Source organism: Saccopteryx leptura, chromosome 2 (assembly GCF_036850995.1).
Source record: "Saccopteryx leptura isolate mSacLep1 chromosome 2, mSacLep1_pri_phased_curated, whole genome shotgun sequence".
Lineage (NCBI taxonomy): Eukaryota > Metazoa > Chordata > Mammalia > Chiroptera > Emballonuridae > Saccopteryx > Saccopteryx leptura.
Window position 1 is genome coordinate 33,559,547 of NC_089504.1, and position 26,710 is coordinate 33,586,256.

General features: G+C 37.9%; 1 protein-coding gene across 1 annotated transcript in view; it reads right to left on the reverse strand.

Moving 5' to 3' along the window:
- Window positions 1–239: 239 nt before the first annotated feature.
- Window positions 240–26,710, reverse strand: part of TGFBR1 (transforming growth factor beta receptor 1) — a 54,402-nt gene continuing 27,931 nt past the window's right edge. Inside the window, exons 3-9 of the mRNA XM_066367570.1 lie at window positions 25,058–25,288; window positions 19,875–20,105; window positions 12,010–12,177; window positions 11,181–11,337; window positions 9,445–9,569; window positions 8,234–8,364; window positions 240–5,361 (exon numbers count right to left, since the gene is read on the reverse strand). Coding sequence (XP_066223667.1) covers window positions 5,236–5,361; window positions 8,234–8,364; window positions 9,445–9,569; window positions 11,181–11,337; window positions 12,010–12,177; window positions 19,875–20,105; window positions 25,058–25,288 — 1,169 coding nt within the window. The 3' untranslated portion in view covers window positions 240–5,235. The remainder of the gene's footprint in view (window positions 5,362–8,233; window positions 8,365–9,444; window positions 9,570–11,180; window positions 11,338–12,009; window positions 12,178–19,874; window positions 20,106–25,057; window positions 25,289–26,710) is intronic.

Here is a 26,710-nt window from a genome sequence, read left to right on the forward strand (position 1 = left end):
TAGCTTTTGTAACATCAAGTTTTTCTATTCATTTTTCAGAATAGCCTCATTGTTTTTGTAAATCCTCAATTACGAAGCCAAAAAAGTGCACAGTTGCAAGATATGTCTAGCAGGCCATATATGTAAAAACACTTTTTCCAAATTAGGAAACACCAGAGGCAGAAGAGATCTATATAAAGCTAGTCAAGCTGTTTCTCTGAATTATGATGTTTCAAAAATAATTACACTTTTTCCAATGAAATTCTACAGAGGTGTCTTCTTTATTATGAAGAAAGAAACAAACCTTAGATCCAGTATTTGAGTTGAAGTGACCAGTCTTTACTGCGAGAGCAATGGAATCTGCAAAACCTGTCTCAGTCAGGGTTTGGGGTCCACGTCTCCTCCAGCAGTACCTCCTCAGTTCTCCTACCAGCCAGGCTCTCACACACACAATAATCACTGTTCAAATCTACTTAAAAAAAAAAAGCTGATTTCTACAACTAAGTCCATTCTCACAAATCTTTAAATTAGGAAAGATGAAAATATGCTTTCCTTTGAAAGTCATGGAAAAACTGTAAGAATCAAGATAAAACCCTACTTTAACACACACTTAGCAAATCTGCTGAGGCAGAAGCAGACATGCAGATAGGCCCGATCCGCCCACCGACAGTTCCACACACCCAAGCCCGTGGAAAGGAGCCAGGAGCCACCACCCAGAGACGCACCTTCAGGCAGGCGAGCACTTCTCCACACGCTCTGATACTGTAATCGGTACTAGGTAGTGACCCAGAGTCTAGTATCTAACTGTAGCAACTACATCTCATAACAGCATGGCTCACTCCAAAATACACAATTTATTTTAAATTATGCCACTAGCGCTTGGGGGAAAAAAAAAGGTAATTTATTTCCATTACTTCCATTTCTCTACTGTAGTGTTAAGACTTGACATAAGTATCATTCTTCTACTTCCTATTTACAGTTCATTCAGAATATTACTACAAATACAATATACATATTTTTAAAACTTAAGGGGAATTGCAGTTTTGTTTTTCTCTCCTCTTTACAGGTTTCTCAAAATCATTCAACTTAAAGGAAAATTCATATGGACATTTTCTGTACATAACTGAAAGAGCCAGGATTACACTGATAAAGCCAAAAGAATTTTGCACAAATACAATAAAATACAGAAAACAGAAAGTAAAGGTAACATTATTAGGGCACAAATATAAACAATACAGTACCATTTGAGTAATGTAGCAACATGATACTCATACTTTATAGAAATAAAACTGCAAACCAGGAGAATGCTCTGACAAATATGAAACATATATATACAATGAGGTAAATGTACCTTGGTCTCTTGAGAGGTAATTTAAGTTTAAAGCAATTGACATTTTGAAGCATCTCCTTGACATATAAAGAAATATCAAACACCCCATTCCATTGGCACAATGTGAAAAAGGGATTATCAAAACAGGGTTCATGGTACTCATTCACAAATCTTGTTAAAAAATAAAAACAAAGTCACTGAAGTTCTTCTTAAGCTTTAAAAACAGGTTGAATGTTATTAACCACATTTTTAAAGTTTACAATTACAAATAAGATTGCATAATGGGATTGAAAAATTTAAATGTACTGACAATCCTCAGAATGTCCTAGAAGTCCAGTATTCCCAGACAGAGGGCCCTGTGGGAATTCCAGCATTCCAAACAGACACAAGAAGCTGCAATACCTGTCCAGAGCTATTCTTAAGGTTCTAAAAAGCATGTGAATTGGCATTTTTTGCCAAGTTGTAACAGAACCATCATTTGGAATCTCCATCATCTGGAGCCAGCACACTGCCAGAGTCAAGGAAACAAAAGAAACCGTTGACTTATACAATTGCTTTTTCAGTGCAAGGATAAGAATAAACTCTCTACGACATGTCTAATGGGATACTGATTTTGTTGTGCATTTTAATTAGCACTTTGCCATTTTGCAAGATATTCTATATGTGATAGTTCTCAAATGTAGGGAAAAAAAATAGTAACTCATGCATAAGCAACAAAATGGCCAAATGACCACTTACTTGGTCACTTCTTTTGTAATAAGAACTGAAATTTGGAACTTTTGATGGCTACGGCACTGTACACAGACTCAAGGCACTTCTTGAGCACTATTATTACAGCAGAATCACAGGCTCAGTGCTTTGGGCCTTACCTTGTCCCCCAGGGGAATACAACTGGCCGCTGCTCCTGGCACATCTCCCATGGCCATTGCTGCCACCCCTCCGCCAAGGCTGAAGTCAAAGTAGGGCAGCCAGCAGGGCCAGCATCTGCCCAGTCTTCAAACCTAGAGACCCCTCCTAGCAACATCTAATGATCAAGGAAATAAAAGTTTGCCACAACTTCCATCAACCATTTTGCTCTAGGTCTCAAAGGCAGCTGTTCAGTCAAAAGGCTACTGGGAGGGGGGAGGAGGAAGGAGGGGGAAGGGAGAGGGGAAGGCGAAGGTTGGCAAGGCTGTGACCTCTGAGTCAGGGATCAGCAGGAAGGCAGGCTGGGAGAAACAGAGCTCAAGTTATTAAAGGAAGGACCGTGGATGTCTGCACCCTACCAGGTCACACCCACCCATCCCCATTCCTCTGGTGTAACTGACTAAATGGATGTAGACAGGTAATTCACCTGAAGGTATATTTTAGACGGGTTGAATTCTGGAAGGTGAGCATCTGAAGACAGGCAGTATAAATAAAGGCTTGGGTTTCAAAATGACAAAATTAACACTCTAGTCAAATTTAACTGCAGGTGATTTCATTCTTTGAATTACTTTCATTTTCAATATTAGCCAATTGAGGTTTATCAAACTGTCATTAGCCAAAGAAGGAATAAGCTGCAGTCATGCGTAGACCCAAATTAGAACTAAATTCCAACTTTTAAAAAATTCTGATTCATTAAAAGTACATTTTATCCACTTAAGTAAAATTATAACTCAATCTCTGATTTAATAAAGAATATCCTCACCAAAAACTGATTTACTTTATATGAAAGTAAGAAATCATATATCACAACTTTAAATCAGACAAGAACTTTTGGTATGTTCTTAAAATTATATAAAAATAGTTTCAGTGATATAATGCATTGGTCCCCTGGATTTCATAAAGCAGGTCTGGTGGGCCTAGAAATGACCAAAAACAAAAAAAGGAAAAAAAGAAAAAGAAAAAAGAGTGGCTAATCACAGAGCTATAGATTATTAAACAGGAACTATAATATAATTATAAAAACAAACCTCTCAAACGCATATATTTGCTTTGATGAAATCACAGTAACTAAAGAAAAAAATCAAATACGGAGTCAAAATATTAACCTCTAAGCACATTTTCACCACGATTCTTTTCAACACATGAAACTGACACTAAATTCCTATGTAATGTCATTCTTTCTAAAATTACTTTGGTTTTAAGACCAAATAGTCTTTCAAATTTACTGTGTGTGTAAGAGATAAGACATCATCAGAATGCAGCGCAGTCACTATTACTGACCTAAATACTGTAAAGGTTATTCTGACCCTTTCACTGGGAAGCTGACAGCACTCTACAGTCAGTGTCTCTTGCCTCACAGCTAAGATAGTTTGACCCCTCAGAATAAGATCACAGTGATAAAGAAAACCTTGAAAACTGTAAAAGCCCTGCAAAGACTGAGCACTGGAAGTAAAAACCAGTTACTATAAGCTAGTTTCAACTTAATGTGAGAAGACGATGACCAGTTTATTTTAAACATTTAATTTGACCAAAAACATCTGTAAACAGAGAACCTATACTCAGAATACGCTTTAGCTACCACTCTCACAAATATCAAGAGTGTACTGAACCTATTAGATAATCATGTAAATTAAGCAGTTAAAATATCTGCACACAGAAGTAAAGACTGAATTAAAAGCTGCCTTCCTCAAACTGTAGTGAGACCTCAGAACCACAATGACTCTAACCTTAGTCACAGACAGAAAATCCACCCAACAATGACTCCTACGTAACAAATGTGACTCTCTTGCACACCTGTTATCTACTCAAATTATTAACTACCTTTACCTTCCTAGAAAAAAGGCCTACCATTTAATATTAACCATAGTCTTACTTTAAACATAATTCATTATTAAAAAAATAACACTGTCTTTGATCAGATAAAGAACAAAATGGCTTACAGAATGCCACATTTTTTACAAGCAGCTAGACAAATTTTCCATTTTAGAAAAATTAGTCTGTATGCTATAAATTTTAAATGAAAGTACTTAACTTAAGCATCTAGAGTGCCACTTGATGTTTTTAAAAGTATATTTAGACGACACAACTAAAATAAAAAACTTGATGTGAGACTATTCAAACATGACCTTGATAACAATTTACCAAGTAATGCCACTTCGTTTCTTTAGTGGTTAAGCACATTCTGGTAGGAGAAAGGCATTTTCAAAATGGAATACCAAGTGACATACCACAAGACTCTCCCAAAACAACAAAAAAAGAAAAAGTCTGGGTTATCCAAATAAATACACTTTTTCAATTGAAACACAACAGGTTTTAACGTGCACAGGCTTTAAGCAATTCTACTCATTTACATTAGCAAGACACAGAAGTGGCACTTACTGGTATAGTACAATCCCGCCTGAAGGCATGTCATGTTCTGAATGTGAAAGAACAATAATAGTATACAAAATACAATTGTATAAATTATGTTCCTCCATACTATATAAGGTCATTTTAGACTCAAGGTAAGAGTTTTATAAGTGTTAGTTTTAAGATCCTGAAATTTATAGAACAGTACATTCAAAGTCTGAATCAAGGAAACTCTTTAGTGGTTCAAAATCCTCTGAGAATGTACTAAGCAGGAGTAATATTTTCTTTAAAAACAAGAAATGCTTCATGTAACTCAGCCATCCAGCTCCTGTACCCTTAAAGATGATCTTCAGCACAGCAGAGTTACCTAAAGTTAAGACCAGCAATCATCTTAAAAAAAAAAAAAAGCTTTGTATTGAAACAAGTACAGGTAGACTACACAATATTCTGTAACTGTTCCTGGGAAAGAGTTCATAGTGCACAGAAAAGACCCGCATGGCTGTTTCCTGGGTCCATGGAAATCCTGGGAAGTTTAAAATTGACCTTATCACACTGTTGCAAAAGGAAGCAATATCCTTCTGTTCCCTCTCAGTGAGGTAGAACAATTGACCTCCCAATTAAAACCCAGGAGCAGATCTGAAGAAAAGCAGAGTTCAGGCAAAGCTGCAGAATTACATTTTGATGCCTTCCTGTTGACTGAGTTGTGACAAAGTTTTCTTAATCCGCAGAGCTGTAAGCCTAGCTGCTCCATTGGCATACCAACATTCTCTCATAATTTTAGCCATTACTCTCAAGGCCTACAAGAAAATACAAGAAAAATAATTAATGCATGCACCACTTTCGATTGATCTGGTTAAGAATGGTTTACCTGCAAGTTTTCTTTCTAAATGATGTACGTACACATTTTTTTGTTTGAGCATCATTCGTAATATCACATGAATAGGAATAACTGAAATGCCCAGTGATAAAGCACTGGTGCCAGCAGCTGGAACGCAGACACAGGGTGACTCCCTCAGCAGACCTGAGAAAGCTGAATTCTAAGCCAGAGCTGTGCAAAGGCAAAGAGCCTACTCCCACTGAAGCCTCACCTTAAATTGAGGAATTAACTGTGTCAGGTGCCTCTAAAGTGAAGTTCAAGGAAAAATAGAAGCATCAGCCAGAAAAGCTGGAACCCCAGACACCTGTCCCTCCCCCACCCCAGCAGTAGAACAGAGGTTTGCATCAGAGAGGGTAAAACAGAACTTTCTGACTTGGGGAACACAGAGGAGAAAGTTCCATACTGACAACACACTAAGTGCTAAGGCTGTAGGCTTTTTCCCTGCAACAGACAGCAACACGGACAGACTCCCTGGCAAGAGACCAGAAATGCGCGAGCATCCCGGGAAAGTCTGAGCAGCCGGGGGAAACACCTGCAGGGGCTGACATTAGTGGTTCCCCAAGGAAGCAACCCTGGTCCGATCACCTTAAAGACCACAGTCAAAACACTCCTTCATGTATACAAAGCTTCCTATACGCTATCAGTATCCTGTTTTAAAACAGAGAGTCGAGTTTGATTAGATATTTGGGGAAAGTTTATAAAATGCAGAAGTTGACACAAACAGAAAAAAACAACTTGGAGAAAGCAGAAGCTGTACACAGAAAAAAAAAAAAAGCCATCAGTAATATCTTCAAAGAGATCAAAGAAAATATGGTATAGGATTTATCATTGATAGGCTTTGTTTCTTGTTTGACTTCGAAAAACTTTACAGAAGTGAAAGATAAACCTGATTTTTTTAAAAAAAGAAAAGATAAAAGCTGATAAATCGCCCAGAGAGTAGAGAAAAACAAAAATATGGGTAACAGGAGGGAAAACATAAGCAAATTAGAAGGTGTAACATTCATAATCAGAGCTGAAGAAACAGAAGAGAGAAAAATGAAAGAGAACCAAAGAACTATTTCAGGAGCACTTCCTAGAAGTGAACATTTGTTTCCAGATTAAAAAAAGACTAAGTGCCCATAAAACATATTTATTCATTCAACAGATCTTTACTGAGTGCCTCCGATGTACCAGATACCATCTTAGGTGCTGGGGATACAACAGTGGACAGACAGAATGCCTGCCTTATAAAGCTTACATTCTAGAGGGCTAAAGCATAAAGTTGCTAAGTAAGCAAAACACATGGACTGTCAGGAGAAACGTCATTTAGGGAAGGAGAGTGTTATTTTAAATAGATGGAGAGGTAACGTCTCACTGAAAGGTAACATGAGCAGAGCTCTGAAGGAGGGGAGGAATGAGCAAACCAAGAAACAGGAAGACAAGAGATCCAGGAAGGAGGATTCACCACAAAAGAGGCAAAGGGAATCCCAGGATGAAAGGTGAGGGATATCCCAAGATGAAAAAAACTGTACCGTCCAGACTGGAAAAGGTCAGAAGGTTCTGGAAGGCACTTCTTTAGTCAGTTTCATATTCTTTTTTTTAAACATGTTTCAAACTATTGAGAGATTTATAAAACCATAGAAAAGTGAAATACTGAATTAGTAATAAGGACATAGAATACAAAGTAAATGAAGAAAAAACAAAAGCGACAGCGATGGCATTGACTCAGCATGACATGATAGTGACTGCGAGTTGAATTTCTGCTCTTAATATTAGCTGCCAACTTTTCTTCACACTTAAAAAGCCATCTATCTGTTCAAGAATTATCTGTTCTAATTATTGAGTGCATAAATACTTAAGTTTGTACTCTGCAGTATTAAGATAAAAATTTTCAAAGACAAAACCTAGCCCAGTTTCACTTGATAAACATGCCAATTCTTTGAGCACACGAGAGGCTTTATATCTGGGCCTGAATACATGACTTTGTTACAGGTAGCTAAGAAGCTCTCTTGATGCCAAAGGTTCTACTGAGTACTACGTTATTTTAAGATGTAAATCACCTACTCAGTGGCCAGCTTTTAATTCTTCCTAAAGCACAAAACTTCCAATCTGGAAGGAAATGCTCTGCGTCACCAATATTACATTAGTAACAGTTAGCAATTAAAGATAGATTACATAAAATTTGTCTTACGAATTCTTTAAATTTACAATTACAAAAACTTTTTGTAAGAGATAGGGTTGAGCTCAGACACTGCTAGGAGCATTTTCCCCAAATTCCTGGTGAATAATCATATGGGCAATCAAATGAAGAAAATATAAAATCATCTGAACCATCTTCATAATCATCTCGTCCAAGTTCCTCATTTTACAAAAAGTCACGGTAAGGTCAGAGAACTGAAGTCATCTGCCCAGCGTCACTGTGAATGGTACGCAGGCTTGGTCTGGAATACCGTCCTCTCAATTCCCGTCAGCACTCGTCCCACTATTCTAGGCTGCCCCGATTGAAGGGAAGCATTCATTTAAAATGGAGGTGCAAAAAAAACCAAACAGACAAAAAAAACCAACAGAGGTGCTTTGGTTATTGGCAGATCTAAACAGTGTTCTGATGGCCAGTGCAAATACTCTATGACCCTTTCAATGTGCTTAAAAACGAATACGAAAAGTCAAGCATTCCATTTTTACTCATTGGTTTAATTGCCGTGAAAAAGAAAGTAAAGGGAATTCTTGTGTCTTTTTTCCTTAAAGTAGCAAATTTCTACTTACTAATTAGAACCAGTTTAGAAAACTGCATAGTATCTAAAAGAAATACTCACTTCACAGCTCTGCCATCTGTTTGGAATATTTGGCCTCAACTTCTGCTCACAGACAACCTTTCTCATTTCTTCAACTGATGGATCAGAAGGTACAAGATCATAATAAGGCAGCTGATAATCTTCATGAATTCCTATATAGATTTAAAAAAAAATCTATTTTAAAGAACTTACTCAGATAATGCCAGGAAAGGAACACCTGAGTGTCCTATTCCAGGGCCCCGTTACTAAATCAGATCAGTGGGACCAGGGTGAGGGCTTGCTCTATCTCATCCACATCTGTAACAAGCCTCCTGTCCAAGTTGGTACTGGGCTCACACCTTGACACTAAATATGACTGTGGGACCATAAAGGTTATTTTAATGATGGTGAACTGAGCTGAGTGAGATGTGAGGGCCACTGACACTTCTCCCTAGAACTCTAATCTGAATTATACACTCTAATGTGTATAATTTCATTCAATAAAACAGAAGAAACGAGTTATTCTGTGAGTGCACAGCTTCTCACTTGGTACAGGGATACACCCTCCATCACTGTAATGTGAACCCTACAAGGCAAGCCTCAGGTGCAAGTCCCTTCCTCTACTGGCCTCTGTCAATAACCTGTCCTCTCTGTGACAATGATGAGACATACTCTGCCCCTCACTGCCTCAAAAACCTGAGACCCTAGTCTCAGCCAAGTGTGGGCCCCAAGGATAAGAGCCTTTCTTGAGGAAATATCAAAAGTGCTAAATATAAAACTAAATTTAAAAATTGAAACAAACTTACTTTTTAAAGTAATGTAATGGCTGTATAACTGTGTGATGCTCTGCATATCTAATTTCTAAGTTGGAGGACATAACCACAATCTCAGGGAGAAATCAGTTTGACCAGGCCATGTCAGAGACAGCTTCCTGGTGGGCACTGAAGCAGTCCTCCATTCTAATGAACTGTATTTCAAGATACTAAAGGATTATTTTCAGATGCTTTCCAAGACTCAGGTAGGAAAGAGAGAAAGAATACCCCAGGATAAGGCTGTGCATTAGGATAAAGCATGACACGTCGTTTTCCCTCACTGACAGTTTTAGCTCTTTTATTTTCTTTGGCAGTCTCCTGAGTACCTGGTGAACATAATTTCAGACTGTTGATGTGTATAATTTCATTCAATAAAACAGAAGGCAATTTTTAAACAACTCTGTTCATGACAAGTTGCTGAGGAAAGGGGGAGAAATTTACCACCAATGGAACATCTTCGAGCTATTTCCCAGAATACTAAGCCCATTGCATAGATGTCGGCACGTTTGAAGGATTCAAAGTGTTTCATATTTATGGAATCATCAAGAACTTCAGGGGCCATGTACCTAAAAAAAGAGTCAGCATTTTAATTTACTGAATGGTGGTCATATTCTTTTTGAACTGTTTCATAAATTTTCTTTTTCCCCTGGGAATAAAAAAAAAAATAATGTTAAGGCATTCCCCCTCTTTCAAAATATGTATAGTTCACGTGCTTCTGCTTTTTTTTTTTAATGACTCATACTTCTTACAGAAATTTTCCTGAAGCACATAAAGAACAAAGTGAAAAATCATTCCACACAGCATTAACATTTGATGAATCTGCTTTCAGACATCTCTCTAATCATATAGTCATATAGATATATTACATAACTGATATCATATTAGCCTCAAGAGTATTACATAACCATACTGGTTTGGAAATTAATGATGTCAACTAAATCCTAGTTGCTATCTGCTGTATGATCTTAGTTTCCAATGACAGCCACAGAACAGTTAGCAGATGTCCTAATGTACTCCACTTACTATCATGTACTTTGCAGGGACTACATATTCTAATCTAGAGTCTCCTCACTAAAACAGAATGGAAGACAGGCAAGGACATACTCTAGGGAAGAAAATAATAGGTTAAAATGAATGCCAGTTTCCCTACTAATGCCACATTGTAGAGTTCCGAAGTTTCAAAAACCCTACAAAGGTTATACAGCTCAAGACTTACAAAGACCTGCAGCAGCCACTGTCCTGGAACCCAGAGAGTTCTGAGAGTCCCTGTTGAATCCAGAAATCATAAAAACAACTTAGATAGAATAAAGCTTGGCTCTAGCCAAGGCCAAGGCAGTAGTTTGAAGATATATGTGACAACATGCTGTGATTGGAGCAAGCTTGTGTTCATAGGTTCAAATCTCAGCTCTTCAGCTTACTATCCATATGACAGGTTGGCCACCTTATGTAACCTCCATGACATGCAGTCCTCATCTGTGAATTGAGAGTAACGACACCTACCAAGTTAGATTCTTTTGAGGACTTGTGGATTTAACACACTTCTACTGAGGACTTACTATGTATGAGGCACTGTGATGGATGCTGAGAGTACAAACTGCTTTTAGGCAGCCTGCAATCCAGTGGAAAAATAACAGACAAATAAAGGACATCCACACCATATTGTGTTAAGTGCCTCAGTGGTCCAAGTTCAGCATGCTATCAGAGCTCTTGGCAGGAACACAAATAGGAAGCCAGAAAAAGGCTTCCTATAAGAAAAGTGAGTACAAGTTAGGGAAACAGCAGGGAAAAGTAGGCTCTAGGATACAGAAAGGCCCACTTTCAGGAAATGAAAATAATTGGAATAGCTACAGTATAGCATTTGAAGAGGGCATTAAATAAAAAAATATATAAAAAGATCCATTAAAATGGCAGGCATACAGTAGGTACCCTATAAACATTAGCTCCTATTGCTATTAAAATTAAGATAACTATGATAATATCTTCTGGAAGGACCACCTGTCATCAACAGGCATCTTTTAAAGTCAGGTAACCTTGGTTTCAAAGCAGGCAAAACCGTAAGATCTTCTACCTGTGGCCAATCTAAAAAAGTTTGCATTTCAGGAGCTACATATAAATAAATGCGAAGGAAAAGGGACTGCTTTCAGAACATATTAAATGCTATTTAGTGAAGAGCGTACCTTTTTGTTCCCACTCTGTGATTTGGAGCAATATCAATTGTGTCTGTGGCTGAATCGTGCCTGACTGCCAGCCCCAAGTCTGCAATACAGCAAGTCCCATTTTTCTTCACCAAAATATTTTTTGATTTCAAATCTCTATGAGCAATGGCTGGCTTTCCTAAAAGAAAAAAATAAAATAAAATAAAATAAAACATAATTGCTTAAAAGGTAATACCAATCACAATTCTTACCAAAGCATTTCAGCCCACATCACCTGCAATAGCTGGGCCACTACTTAACCTCAAGTAAATCCAGCAGCAAGTGATAGCTTCCTGGCCTTTTGGTTAAGATCAAGTGTAGTAGTAAGTGGATAATCAGAGCATAGAGATATGTTGGTGGTATCTGATATCCTACACAGCACAATAATCACAGCATAAAAATTTCATAACTAAAACTTAGTATTTAATTTTTCAAATGTAAAAGGATCTTACATGCAGTCTCCTTATCTCAAAGTCAAATATAATTGTTCGATGGTCAGGTAAGATTTCTACACTATATTATTTACAAGCTTTTCACATTTCATTTGATACTATACATAAAAAATACATTTTCTTAGACTCAAAAATCACAAGTAGGATACTGAATGCTACTTTTAAGAACTCATAAAAACATTGGTTTTATCACAATGATCATAGGATTTCTAAACAGATTCCTAGATTCTTAACTCTATCTGAGATTTTCAACAGAAAGATAACATCTCCAATTAGGCTGACTTCTTGCAAAAAAATTCTCAACAGACACTAGATCCACAGGAATTTAAAGCTTAAATAACAAGATTGCTTCAAGTTACCTTGGGTACCAACAATTTCCATATGAAGATGGGCAAGTCCACTTGCTGTGGACAAAGCGAGTTTTATCATTCCTTCCACAGTAACTGTGTATCTGTTCAAATAATCAAAAAGAGATCCATGCTCATGATAATCTGACACCAACCAGAGCTGAGTCCATGTACCATTGTCTGCAAAATACAATAACAATATTTCAGATGGGTTGCAGAACACTTACAATTTATTTGTTCAAAAGTTATCACTTGCCCTGGCTGGCTCAGCAGGACAGCATCGGCCGGTGTGTGGAAGTCCTGGATTCGATTCCCAGTCAGGGCACACAGGAGAAGCGCCCATCTGCACCTACATCCTTCCCCCTCTCCTTCCTCTCTGTCTCTCTCTTCCCCTCCTGCAGCCAAGGCTCCATTGGAGCAAAGATGGCCCGGACACTGAGGATGGCTCCATGGCCTCTGCCTCAGGTGCTAGAATGGCTCCGGCCACAATGGAGCAATGCTCCAGATGGGCTCAGCATTGCCTCCTGGTGGGCATGCCAGGTGGATCCCAGTCGGGTGCATGCAGGAGTCTGTCTGACTGCCACTCTGCTTCTCACTTCGGAAAAATACCAAAAAAAAAAAGTTATCACTTTACCACAAATTCCACAACTGCAATATGATGGTAGCTTAAGTTTGTAAGTATTTCCTTCATGTTTTCTTGCATTTGCAGTCTGTCTTATACGTTTACCTACATATCCCTTAGATCCTCAGAGTAAGCCTCTGTTGCAGAGATGAGGTTGGGTGACTAATCCCATTTAAGAGATAAGGAATCAGTTCAAAGACGGTCATCTTGAGACTACACAGACAGTGGTGGAGCTGGGAACTCCTTATGCCTAGAAAAATGCCTGGTTCTGGTTAGATGCTTGATGGTTATTTCTGGAAGGAGGGAGGGAAACAATGAAGGAGGGAGTAGGAAAATGAGAAGCGTCAGGACCCTAGTGTGACCACAGTAGGAATGGAACAAAACGCCAAGTAAGGCTAAATGAAGAAAGACAAGCTTTAATGACAGACTCTGTGTATAGTTCACCCAAAAAACCAGACATGATTATGACTCTAATGTTTCCAGCTTAGAAAAACATAAAAATAGTGGTATGACTGACACAAGGGGCGGCTGAAACAGGAACCGAAGTGCCAGGAGAAAAAGCAGAGGCTGAAACCAGCTTTACACACACAAGGTGATTCTGAACCTCCAGAACCAGGAATTATGTGCCAAAAATTCATTTGTAAGCTGACACATGAATCTGCAGCACTTCCCCATGGGAATCATGGTAAAGGTTCTGGCCAGGCTGGTCCACAAAAGCCTATTTAACCTAAAAGTAGCTGGAAATACAAGAAAAACCATGTTTCATGAAATCGTAAAAAAAAAAAAAAAAAAGTATTATAATACTAGGAGGCAGCACAATTCAGTAAAAGACATACCTGAAGTCATTGTGACCTGAGTTGAAATCCAGGGGCTGTTACTAAGTGCCCTCAGACAAGTTTCTTTTTGTTTTTAATTTTTTTTTAATTTATTCATTTTTAGAGAGAGAGGAGAGAGAATGAGAGAAAGAGAGAGTGAAAGAGGAAGGAAGAGCAGGAAGCACCAACTCCCACATGTGTCCCGACCAGGCAAACCCAGGGTTCTGAACCGGCGACCTCAGCATTCAAGGTTGACGCTCCATCCACTGCGCCTCCACAGGTCAGATCAGACAAGTTGCTTAACCAATGAGTCTGTGTCTCTTTTCACACAACAAAAATACCTTACTTGCAAGACCATTAAGAAGATTTTAAAAATAGGATAACAGCTTTTTTTTAAGTATTTAATACAACACATATGAAACATCAGAACTTAAAATGTGCTGTGTCTTTCCTCATTAGTTATAAAACAAAAGAGAAAACCCAAATGACATAAAACAACTTCTGTATTTTTAAGGTTGTTATCTGAAGGTAAGTACCTCTGATTAGAAAAGATTAAAAAAGATGTTCTCAGAAGATTCTGGAGGGGATTTCTGAGTACTATCAGAAGGATTTAGAATTCATAATACTAGTGCTTTATAAACTTGTTTTTCATACACTGATTCTGTTCAAACTTGTACCTTTTCTTTTCCTTGATACAGAGTATCACCAGCTTTACCTGCATGCTTCTGCACCGAGACTGAAAGGCTCACAAATACAAGAAACAAACAGGAACACAGGTAGATGGAAGAAAGAGTTTTATGAGGTAACTGAAGGATATTAAGAGGCCTTGCGCATATAAAGGGTTGTTTGGGAAGAACTACTAAATCATGAGGGTAAAGATAAAGGAGCAAGGAATTGGGGTGGGGGGGCTAAGAAAGAGCCTGCAAGGTCAGCTAGTTCCCATGGTGACCACCAGATGACAGCACCAGCTTGCTTGCTGCTTGAGCAAAGGCAGAGGAAGCTCAGGGCACAGCAGCAGAGGCATTTTGTGCCAGTGTGCTTGCGACTTGGAACACACCTAAAACACACTAGGCTTGGATGAGGTTTGAGCCCACAGTGGAGACTTGAAAGTCACCACCATAATAAGTTTGAAGCTATAAATGTGGGTAAGTTCTTTAGGGGAGCAATTACTACTTGTATTATTAGATCCTTCATAGAAATCATCAGTAAGAAGAGTTTCAGAAAATAAAGACAACTATTAAAAAATAAAGCCTAGAGTCACAGAACATAGTAAAGTTTGCTATAAGATTTGGAGGAGAAGCTAAATGGTGTCAAAGACAGAAGAAAATGAAAACTAAGGACTTGGTCAGATTATGATCACTACTTTTGTTTATATTTTCTTTTTAAATTAGGTAATATTGATCTGGTAGTTGCCACTGATAATCACTGACTAAAACCATCACTCACTCCAGTCACAAAATAGAGATAATCAAACACTATGTCTCCTGATATGATACAACAGAAAATATATAAGTAAGAACTATTTTCAGGAAACCAATAAAACATAATCAGATTTCATCTCTAATTCTACCTACCAGTTTTCAAATAATACAAGGAACAAGTTAAGAGATACTATAGGAATTCAATTAGCAAAATCCAGAATGTAGCAAGCTCTACAGGACAAACTATTCAGTTTCTTCAACAAATACACTTCAAAAAGAAAAGAAGAAGAAAAAAGACAGAAAAAGAACCTAGAGATTTTAAGGGATTTAAAACAGATACCAACCATATGCAACGTGTGGACTTTGCATCCTAAAGTGAATAACCAATTGTTTAAAAAAAATAAAATAATAATAATAGTAATAATAGTAATAGGAGACAATCACAGGAATTTGAAACTAACTAGATATTTTATGACATTTAAAAAATGACAATGGTGCCTGATCAGTTGGTACTGCAGTGGATGGAGCATCAGACTGAGAAGCAGAGGACCCAGGTTTGAAACCCTGAGGTCGTCGGCTTGAGTATAGGCTCACCAGCTTGAGCAAGGGGTCACTAACTTGAGTGTAGGATCATAGACATGACCCCATGGTCGCTGGCTTGAGCAAGGGGTCACTCACTCTGCTGTAGCCCCAATCCCCGCTCAAGGTACATATGAGAAAGCAATCAATGAACAACTAAGGTGCTGTCAGAAAGAAATGATGCTTCTCATCTCAATCCCTTACTGTCCCTATCTGTCTCAAAAAAAAAAAAAAATTAAATTAAATAAAAAATGACAATGGTAGTATGGTTTTGATTCATAAATATTCTTCATAGTCTAAAGATCCAAACTGAATGTTTATGAATAAAAAGCTACATTATCTGGGATTGGCTTCTAGTAATTTAGTTAGGGGCAGTGTAGTGAAATCAGGAGATCAAATATTTGGCAGTGAGCTAAAAGTGAGCTTATAGAAGATGGAAGTTCATTATACTATTCTTTTCTATATACTAGAATTTTCTCTAAATAAAATTTAGAAAAATAAACATTAAATGCTTGTTACAAATTTGAAAATACAGAGAAGCAAAACAAAAAATCATAAAATCCTTCATAATTAACAACCGAGATTAAATATTGCTAACAGTTTAAAGCAATAAATACTGTTGAAGACAATGAAAAGAAATAAAAAGAAGATACTACAGTTCTGGACAATTTCAAAAAGATAATGATTGCATTTTTTTAAAAATCAGAAAAGCTGGGATACATCTGACTCAGGCTGGGAATGATGAGACTTGAGTTGTAACCTAAGTCTCTGACAGAAGCTACTATAAAAGCAGGAAGTGTGGGCTAAAGGTAGTAACTGAAGCCAAGAAAGTAGGTGAAGTCCAGTCTGAGTCATTGCTCAGTCACCACTCACTGACTGCACTGACATGGCTTCCCTGCTTCCCAGCATGTGCTCTGACCCTGGACATTAAGCACCTGCTGGGCCCCAGCACCTGAGCCACAAGCAAGGAAGTGTCAAGGTGGCTTTGTAGAAACCCTGTCTCTATTTAACCGAGTTTACTTAAAAGATTAATCTATTCAGCCTCAGGTGACTTAAAACATAGAATACACTGAGAAGTGATTTTCCCTATATATATGGTCACTAGTATGCATCAGAATGCCCTTACAGTCAGGAAGAGATTAAATAGAAACAGATAATCTGGGCTCTATCCTACCTCAAAACTTTGAGCAACTGGAATTTATTATTTTTTCTGTATTATGATTATACTCAATAACTGTCCAGAAGCAAAATAATAAAGCACATGGCTTTTTAAGTAAAAGAGCTCTTTACATTTTGTAAAACAATTAGATTTAAGAATACAGTGGTGCCTTGAGATACGAGTTTAATTCGTTCTGTAACTGAGCTCGTAAGTCAGTCAACTCGTATATCAAACAAATTTTCCCATTTAAAATAACTGAAATAGATTTAATCCGTTCCAGCCCTGTGAAACATCCCCAAACCATCCTAAATTATGAAAAAAGACATGTTTTTAATTAAGAAACACACATGTATACTTTACCAATGTATAACAAAATATATGAAATAAAAGAAAAAAGTGTTATTTAGTACTGTATTCTTATGTTGGGAGACAGATGAGTGCGGCTAACGGAGGTGAATGGCGGAGGAGGGGGGGGAGAAGGGATGCAGGCACTGTAGACACGTAAACTAAAACTGCACTTTCTTAACACCAAATGTAAAACTAAAACTGCACTTTCTTTACTTAAAATGAAACCACAAAAACTTAATTGTAAAAAAAAATGCACTTTCTTAACTTTAAACTTAACCTAAGCTTAACATTACATATTTTTCATTTAATCATCACCTGTTTTTGCCTTTTTGGCTGCAGTTCCGGCACTTTCACTTGCAGGACTTTGGAATAAAAATCTATCCAAAGAAGTTTGCTTTTGCCTGCCTTTTAAAATGTTACAGAAATGTGACAAATAGGTGTCATTAAAAAGTGCTGAAGCAGGCCCTGGCCAGTTGGCTCAGCGGTAGAGCGTCGGCCTAGCGTGCGGAGGACCCGGGTTCGATTCCCGGCCAGGGCACATAGGAGAAGCGCCCATTTGCTTCTCCACCCCTCCGCCGCGCTTTCCTCTCTGTCTCTCTCTTCCCCTCCTGCAGCCAAGGCTCCATTGGAGCAAAGATGGCCCGGGCGCTGGGGATGGCTCTGTGGCCTCTGCCTCAGGCGCTAGAGTGGCTCTGGTTGCAACATGGCGACGCCCAGGATGGGCAGAGCATCGCCCCCCTGGTGGGCAGAGCATCGCCCCATGGTGGGCGTGCCGGGTGGATCCCGGTCGGGCGCATGCGGGAGTCTGTCTGACTGTCTCTCCCTGTTTCCAGCTTCAGAAAAATGAAAAAAAAAAAAAAAAAAAAAAGTGCTGAAGCAAGACCAGTTGAAACTTTTTCTGGGTGTTTCTTTTCAATGAAACTTGAAAGCTTCTCCCACATTGCCAGCATGTCTTTAATTTCACTTGTAGAAATCACTTCCTCCGACTCTACCTCCTCCTCACTACTAATCTCTTGCAGAAGCTCTGTATGTTGCATCATCTGTAGCTCCTTCAACTCCTCAGTTGAGAGTTCCTCATGTTCCTCGACGAGCTTGTTTAAGTCACCTCCAGACCCATCATCTACCTCCAGACCCATTGACTTTCCAAGGGACACAGTCTCCTCTAACGCTTCTACCTCGATCTCGGTCTCTGGTTCGAATCCTTCGAAGTCCCTGTCGCAACAACATCAGGCCATAACTTTTTCCATACCGAGTTCAAGGTTCTTCTTGTAACCTCTTGCCATGCTAAGTCAATAATGCGTAAGCATATCATGATGTTGTAGTGATCTTTCCAAAACTCTCGAAGGGTTAGATTTGTATTCTCAGTCACCTCAAAGCAGCGGTGGAACAAGTGCTTCATGTAAAGCCTTTTAAAGTTGGAAATGACCTGCTGATCCATAGTTTGCAAGATTAAAGTCGTGTTGGGTGGGACGTAGAAGACTTTCACGAATTTGAACTCATGGAGAATGTCATCTTAAAGACCAGGTGGGTGGGCTGGAGCATTAGTAATGCTTTTATCGGGAGTTTATTTTCTTGAAGATATTTCTTCACTGAAGGACCAAAGATGAGATTTACCCATTCAATAAAAAACTGCCGCGTAACCCATGCCCTAGCATTGGCAGCCACTTAACCTGCAGTTTTTCTTTAAGAATTTTGTGAGTCTTAAAGGCTCAAGGATTTTCAGAATGATACACTAGCAGTGGCTTTACTTTACAGTCATCGCTAGCATTTGCACACAATGCAAGGGTCAGGCAATCCTTCATGGGTTTATGGCCTGGCAGCTTCATCTCCTCTGTGGTAATGAAAGTCTTCCAGGGCATTTTTTTCCAAAACAATCCTGTTTCATCACAGTTGAACACTTGTTGGGGGATGTAGCCTTCCTTTGCGATAAGCGCAGCAAAACGTGCGCTGTACTCCTCAGCTGCCTTAACGTCAGCACTCGCAGCTTCACTATGCCTCACCACCAAGTGGATGCCAGATCTCTTCTTGAAATGTTCAAACCAGCCGTGACTTGCCTTAAACGTATATACTGCTGCCTCTTTTGAGGTTGATGGTTCTTTCTTCTTTAAGTCACCATAAATAATACATGCCTTTTCACACATTACAGTCTCTGTCACTGTATCTCCTGCCAGCTCTTTCTCTTTCACCCACACCAGCAGAAGCTTCTCCATTTCTTCATGGATATTTGTTCTTTATTGGAATAGAATTGTAGTTCCTTCCTCTGAACTTGCGCTTTTGATGGCATCCTTTTGTTTAAGGATGGCACAAATTGTAGATGTATTGCAGTCGTACAGCCTTGCCAGTTCAATCACTCGTACACCACGCTCATGTTTTTCTATTATTTCTTGCTTTACTTCTATCGACATCATTCTCTTCTTCTTACCACTGTCTTTTACACTCACTTTCTTCGGCCCCATGATAGCACACAAAAAAAGTTAGTAAAAAATGCAAAAATGATGCAAGAACGAATACAGCGCATGAGATTCGACTTGATTCTGTGGGTAACACGTGAGAAAGAACGAGATGCTGGTGGTGTGCTGCCAATACTGGACCCGTGCACCAACTAGCAGCAGCTTCCCGAATCATGACTCCTTTCTTGGAATTTCGCTCGGATCTCGAACAAAAATACGGACCGAGTCTCAGCTTATATCTTAAAAAATCCATATGTTGGTCTGCTTGTATCGCAAGGTACCACTGTATATTGTCAAGAGTGAAGAAAATCTTTAAATTCCTGGTTCTAAGGCTTCTAATATATTTCATTTGGTCTAATGGGTCTAATCTATGACACATTCTCTTTTTCTCATTAAATTTGACAATGTTTAGTAGTCATGTCTGTGAAAAGGCTTAATTAAATAGATTCTGTTACACTCAAAGAAGAAGGAAATGTTACTGACCTTTATTGTCTGCTGCTATAAATCCCAAGATGTTTTCATGACGTAACATTACAGTCTGATAAATCTCTGCCTCACGGAACCATGAACGTTCTTCTCTAGAGGAGAATATTTTCACAGCAACTTCTTCTCCTCTCCACTTTCCTCGCCAAACTTCTCCAAATCGACCTTTGCCAATACTTTCTTGTAACACAATAGTTCTCGCAATTGTTCTCTGAACAAGCAATGGTAAACCTGAAGATAAAAGATAAATAGTACTCAATACAAACCATCAACAGGATGGGTTTCCAACAGCACTCTTTCAAGCTCTGTTTTTAAGGAATTTATCATCTCAATGAGATAAAGACTAGATTTACAAAAACAGCAATTCATGATTAAAAGGCAAATAGTAAGTACAATGAAAGAATCCAGCAACTCCTGCCTACAGGGTCAAGGTAGGCTTTGTAAAGTAAGCGGACTTTAGACTGGCCTTTACAGAGGGACAGGACCAAAGGAGAACAGGAGGTAAGGTACTCAGGTAGGAGGAACACGCAAGCAAAGGTATTAAAGGAAATGAATGACACATGTTTAGGGAGCCGGCTTAGATCAACAGAAAGGAGATGCATGCAGTAAAGGCACTGGAAGAGAATGTGAGCAGCCACCAGAATGTGACGAGTACTAGATGCCAAGCTTAATGTGATCAGCAAGAGCTGTTGGTAAAAGAAGAACTAGTAACAGTTTCTGAAAAGAGGCCATGTATGGGGAGAAATAATTTAAAAATCTGATTTTAGAAAGATGAATCTGTTAACAGTTTTAATTGTGGGAGGAGAAAAGTATGTGAATACAACACACAGATGTAAATTCTGGCCTAAGTTTTAATAAATCAGTCAAAATGGTCACAGAAACCATTTTAAGACAGGCAATTGCCTTGCTAGAAACTGGCTACCTAGGTAACACTAGTATCTTGAACAATAGTGTCTAGTAATTTGCTTTAGTAATGGGACACTGGCATTTTTTTTTAACCACACAACCTGCCTTACTCTAATTTTAAAATATTGCCACATGTATTTCATCTATAGAAAAGTATTTACTAACTACCTACAACATTGAAGTAACACTATATTTAGGAATATTCCAATTCCCTTAAAAATCATATCCTCCATGGACTAAGAAACTGTCATCTAAAATTCTACTGACACTGTAGATAATCCCAGTGTATATCATGCTCTACACCAGTATTTTATTTATATAATCTATTACACATAAATCAGTGTCAGTTATAACCTATATTCAGAATTGCTTTCTAGATCAAATTAACCTGATAGTAAATGAAGTAATCTGTTCTCTTTGGTTCCCTGATGTCAAATACTTACCCAAATGTCAACAAATCTACTTTAAAGCTATCTTAAGTTTCTTTTTTCATCTTTCAGTTTTTCAAATGAGTCCTTTCCTACCCCTGCTCCATCCATTCTCCCTTCTACAAAGTAATCAGCAATCTAATTTATAAACAATTGTTTTTATGTTTATAAGGAGACTGCTAGTTAAAAACAGGTCTGTGAAAAATCCTTATTTAAATTAAGACGCTTAATGAAAAATCAATGCCTAATTATGCTTTATAATAGATACTAATTCACTAAATTTTCTTCAAGCCTTTGAACAAGGCCATACCATGTATGTATTTAAATTTATTAAGTATATGTAAGAGTCAATTTCAGGAGGTTAATCTGGAAGTCAGAAAGGCAAGGAATAAAGAAAAGGGAACGGTAAACGGGAAGTCACCTGGTTTCTAGATGCAGACCTAAAATCAAAAACCACATCATCATATTATCCATATTTGGCTACATAAATACCTGAGTATTTAAAAAAATGTAATAATTTTCTTCTAAAGACAAAAATAAACAGGTCTAATTTAGACCTCTTTATTTTCTGCTTACTTTTCTGTACTTTTAGAACTGCTTGAGAGAAACTTCAATAAGGAAAAGGCTTTACATTAGCAAGTAGAAATAAGACCTGAATAGGATGCATACATTTTAAGAGATCATAAGTATGAGCAAGAGATAAGGAACATTGGTATGAGACATTCTCTTTCAAAAGCTGGCACACATGCGCATGTTCAAACACACTTTATGATCTAATGACAGCTTAAATATGGGCATATGTACAACCTGTGATTCAAGTTAATGCAACAGAGATTAGGTTTGCTTTAGGATTAGAGCTGCAGAACCCAGCTCTTCACTGTCTTCCTTGCAGTTCCTAGTTTAAAAGCAGACTTTGAGAGATAGAGCTTGGGCCTTTCCTGGTCGTGGTACTGAGTAACAGACATAAATAACAGGAAATGTTTTCATTTTACTTTTTCTCAACTAGTGAAAAACTAAGGAGAGTATTAAGTACAGACATTTTATTTCCTCACAAGCATGAGTCCAATGCACAAGGTAGCATTAAGGCTTTATATGAATAGAAGGGAAGAGATGGCATTTTCTGCTTCATTCAAAAGATGATTGTTTCTGTCTGATAAATCTGGAGGCTGTTCAGCACACAATGAACTATGCCAGGGAAAGGAGGCCTTAAACTAAGCTTTTTTGTAAAAGCAGCAAATGGACACTGTATGTCAAATTTTTCTTCCAACTATCTTTTCAATAAGAGTATTACCTGCCATTTGGACATACCTCTACCGTTTACCATGAGCTTTCACACAAACATCTCTGTCTCATTTGAACCTCACAACAATCCTATCATTTTCCTTTAAAAGATGAATTGACTCAGGCATGAAACATCAGCTAACTGCCCTAACCCACAGAGCTTGCAAACAATGTAGACAAGTTTTTGCAGGGTAAGGCATAAAAGGAGAGAGAGAAGCTTTCAGACAACAGAGCCATGATCCCTGATGGATCTAGAACAGGGGTCCCCAAACTACGGCCCACGGGCCACATGCGGCCCTCTGAGGTCATTTATCCGGCCCCCGCTGCACTTCCGGAAGGGCACCTCTTTCATTGGTGGTCAATGAAAGGAGCACATTGACCATCTCATTAGCCAAAAGCAGGCCCATAGTTCCCATTGAAATACTGGTCAGTTTATTGATTTAAATTTACTTGTTTTTTTATTTTAAATATTGTATTTGTTCCCATTTTGTTTTTTTACTTTAAAATAAGATATGTGCAGTGTACATAGGAATTTGTTCATAGTTTTTTTTATAGTCCAGCCCTCCAACGGTCTGAGGGACAGTGAACTGGCCCCCTGTGTAAAAAGTTTGGGGACCCCTGATCTAGAATTACATATAAAATGGAAAAAATAGTAACTTCATTTTATACTTCATGTCTATATCTTAAAAGGTAAATAAATGTATTCTTATTGGAAAATCAGCTGCCATTCAGAGAGTAATTCCTTTTGATCCTTTGGGCAGGCTTGTTCCCCTTGAGGCCTGAAATACACCACTGTGCCATGTGGCACGAGCTGCTCTGATTTCCCTGGGTGTAAAGCTTGGCAACAAGAACACAGGTCCAAGGGATTGATTCCAAATGATCTGTAGCCACCCCGATTTCCTGTGACTTTTTGTTCTTGCTTATCGTAGTATTTTGGTTCAGAATAATTTCTAGAACGAGCCAGGTCATCTTTGAGAACTCTTTGGACTAACTCAGAATCAACAGAAATCAGGGAAGCCCTAAACAATCTCTGTTCCTCTACCACTCCTGCCCAAAGAATGACACATCTTCATTATTCAGTACTAAGGCTGTTCCATCTCAGTCCAACCTCTCATTGCCTCCTTCCCTCACAATGACCTCAGTGACCCCTAAAGGCTGCCCAAAGAGATCTGGGCTCCAGTGCAAGCCTACATATGTCCTAGAAGTTAGGGACAGAACTAACTTACTTAATGTCTGCTCACAAAAATTAGGGGATATTTTATAGCTTCACATTCATTTCAAAATATCCCCTAAATTTTGTGAGCAGTATATATGGCCAAATTCTCCAGAAGAAGAGTTCAGGTCATGAAATGAGTTTATTCATACTTAAAGAAATGAACTACTATGCAACAACATATATTTATTTCCTTAAAACAAATAGGCATTTGTCATTATATGAACTTTATTATCAGATGTGATTTTGTGCTTGAGTAGTATTCTTCTCCCAGGCACAATTTCTGCTTTTATGTTTCTTTAGTCACTTGATTTTAAAAATCAGTGAAATTTTTAGTACATATTTTTAAATCTTTATTTTATCCATAAATGTAGCCCTTATCTAAAGCTGGTTTATACTTTTCAAAGGCTAGATAGATCTCATTTAAAAGTCCTAACAAACCACTTTAAGTATACATAGCATTACCAGTAGTATCTGTTCCATATTTCTGATAAGGAAACACACCCAAACAGGAAACATGGTTTAACCAAGGCCACAGAGCCCATCAATAACAAAACTTGCACTGGAATCTCGTAATCCCTACCTGAGTGCCAAATTACAATACTGGAGGGGACAGGGGTCTTCCTCTCTTAGAATCTTTCCAAAGCAAGAAAAAGTTAAAAAAAAAAAAAAAAAAAACCCTTTTGTTTAAACATAAATCATTGCTCTGTCAAAATCCACTTCAGGGGATAATTCTGGCAATCTGCCAGTCTATCTAATCCCATAATAACCAGAACTGAGAAAAGTAAACATCACAGGGCCATGGATCCCTAAAACTATGTTAAAATAACAAGGTGGTTAGACATTTTTCTGTAATGAGAAAAGGGCTAAAAATTCATTATTTAATAAAAAAAATCAGACCTGAGTGAAAGACACCAATGTCATGTTAAAAATGTAATTAACCTTCACAATTTGAAACACATTTTCTGTCATGCCTGCCATCAAAGACAAAAATAAAGCTGTTAAACAATCCTAACAGAATGAGGAGCTGCATATCATTTGAACATCTTTGAACTTCAGCCTCATGTATATAAGAATAATTCTCCTAATTCTTATTACCTCATGGAATCATAACAGTGGGAATGTTTTGAAATTTACACAAACATGAAGCTGACATACTGACCCATTTCAGTAAAAGTCTCATCTATCTACACTAAACTAGCCAGTCAGATATATACCAAGCTTAAAAGACCTTTAATAGCCTTCACACTATTCCAAGTTTTAACAAACTAAGCCAAGTGGCTTAGCCAACTAATTAAATAATACAGTTAATTTTTTAAAGATTTCTTAGGAAAAAGGAAAAACAATTACATTACCTGATCCAGACCCCGATGTTGTCATATCATAAATTAAATCTTTTAACGTAGTACCCTCTGAAATAAAAGGGCGATCTAGTGAAGGGTCCTCTTCATTTGGCACTCGATGGTGAATGACAGTGCGGTTATGGCAGATATAGACCATCAACATGAGTGAGATGCAGACGAAGCAGACTGGTCCAGCAATGACAGCTGCCAGCTCCACGGGACCAAGGCCAGGTGATGGCTTTCCTGAAAAAGGACAAGTGAAATAAACAAAAACAACAACACTGTTGGTAGCATCCACCATTTCCCAATCCGTCACATTTCCTGTCGTTGGCCACTATCGCCATTAGTCATAGAGCCTCAATATGGCAGCTCACAGGGCTGGAAACCAAAACATGTGAATCGTTCAGGCTTCTCTCATTGGCTCTCCTTTTATTATCCCCAACTCAGTCAGCATCTACTTATTCTTCCTGCATTTTTTCGCCATCAAAATAAATAACAAGGTCAGCTACCACCACCAGTACTTCAGGGCCTCCCTATTTATCCCTCTCAAGTCACTAATACAAGAACCAGTAATCTGACACCACTACCATCACAACCTTCCTAATTAAGTCTCCTTTTTTTTTAAAGTAGTTTTGGCTTGTATTGTTATTCCAAGGCCAGTATGTATGTATGTATGTATGTATGTATGTATATGGGGGTATGTATACATACAGATGAGAAAAGAAAAAAATTATGTACAACCTCACCACCCCAAAACAATTCACATTTTAGTATATGTATGTGTGTGTGTGTGTGTGTGTGTGTAGGGAAAATATATTCTTGTTCAGGGAAAATATATTCTTTTTTTTTCAGGGAAAAAAAAGATTTTTGTTCAGGGAAAATATATTCTTTTTTTTTTAATAATAGGGTTTACATGTGTTTTTCATAATAGACTTTCTAGTCTATCTTAAACACTTGGGATTTTAATTCAAGAGCATTTATTTTCTTATAATCTCTTTATAATTATTATTTTACACTGCTTTATACTGACATTAATTATAATGATTTTGGCATTCATCCTGAGCTTTGCTGTATGCCACCATTTCTTTCATAGCACATCTCCCCCATGTTCAACATCCTTACTTGGATTGGTTTCTTAACAGCCATTTCTTGCAGGAAGAGTACATGTATCCTTATATACATTGAATACTTAATTGTCTAAAGATGCCTGTTGCCTTTATATATGAAAAATCTTGGCTTGTCTAAAGAATGTTGAGTAATGATCACTATAGGATGTTCTTCTACCTTCTGATGTTGAAAAAAATAGCAGAAAATCTGAACCTTTCTCCCTTTTATAGTGAATTAGTATTCAGTTGTACTAAATGCATATACAGTTTATCTTTATTTTAAAATTAGTATATATTTCATTATCTATATTTGGATAAGTATTTTTCATTAATTTTGCATAGTATTCTTATTTCTTCTGCCTGCTCTTATGTATTTTTCTGGAATTTTTATACTAAGCATATTGGATCGCCTAGAACTGTCCTCTGTATCTCTTAATTTGCTCACCAACTGTCTTTTTCTCTGAAATGTAGCACAATTTCTCAAGATTGCCTTGCCTTAAGCTTATTTCACACTTGACTATGCAATTATAGAATCCAGTCTACTGTTCACTTTCAATAT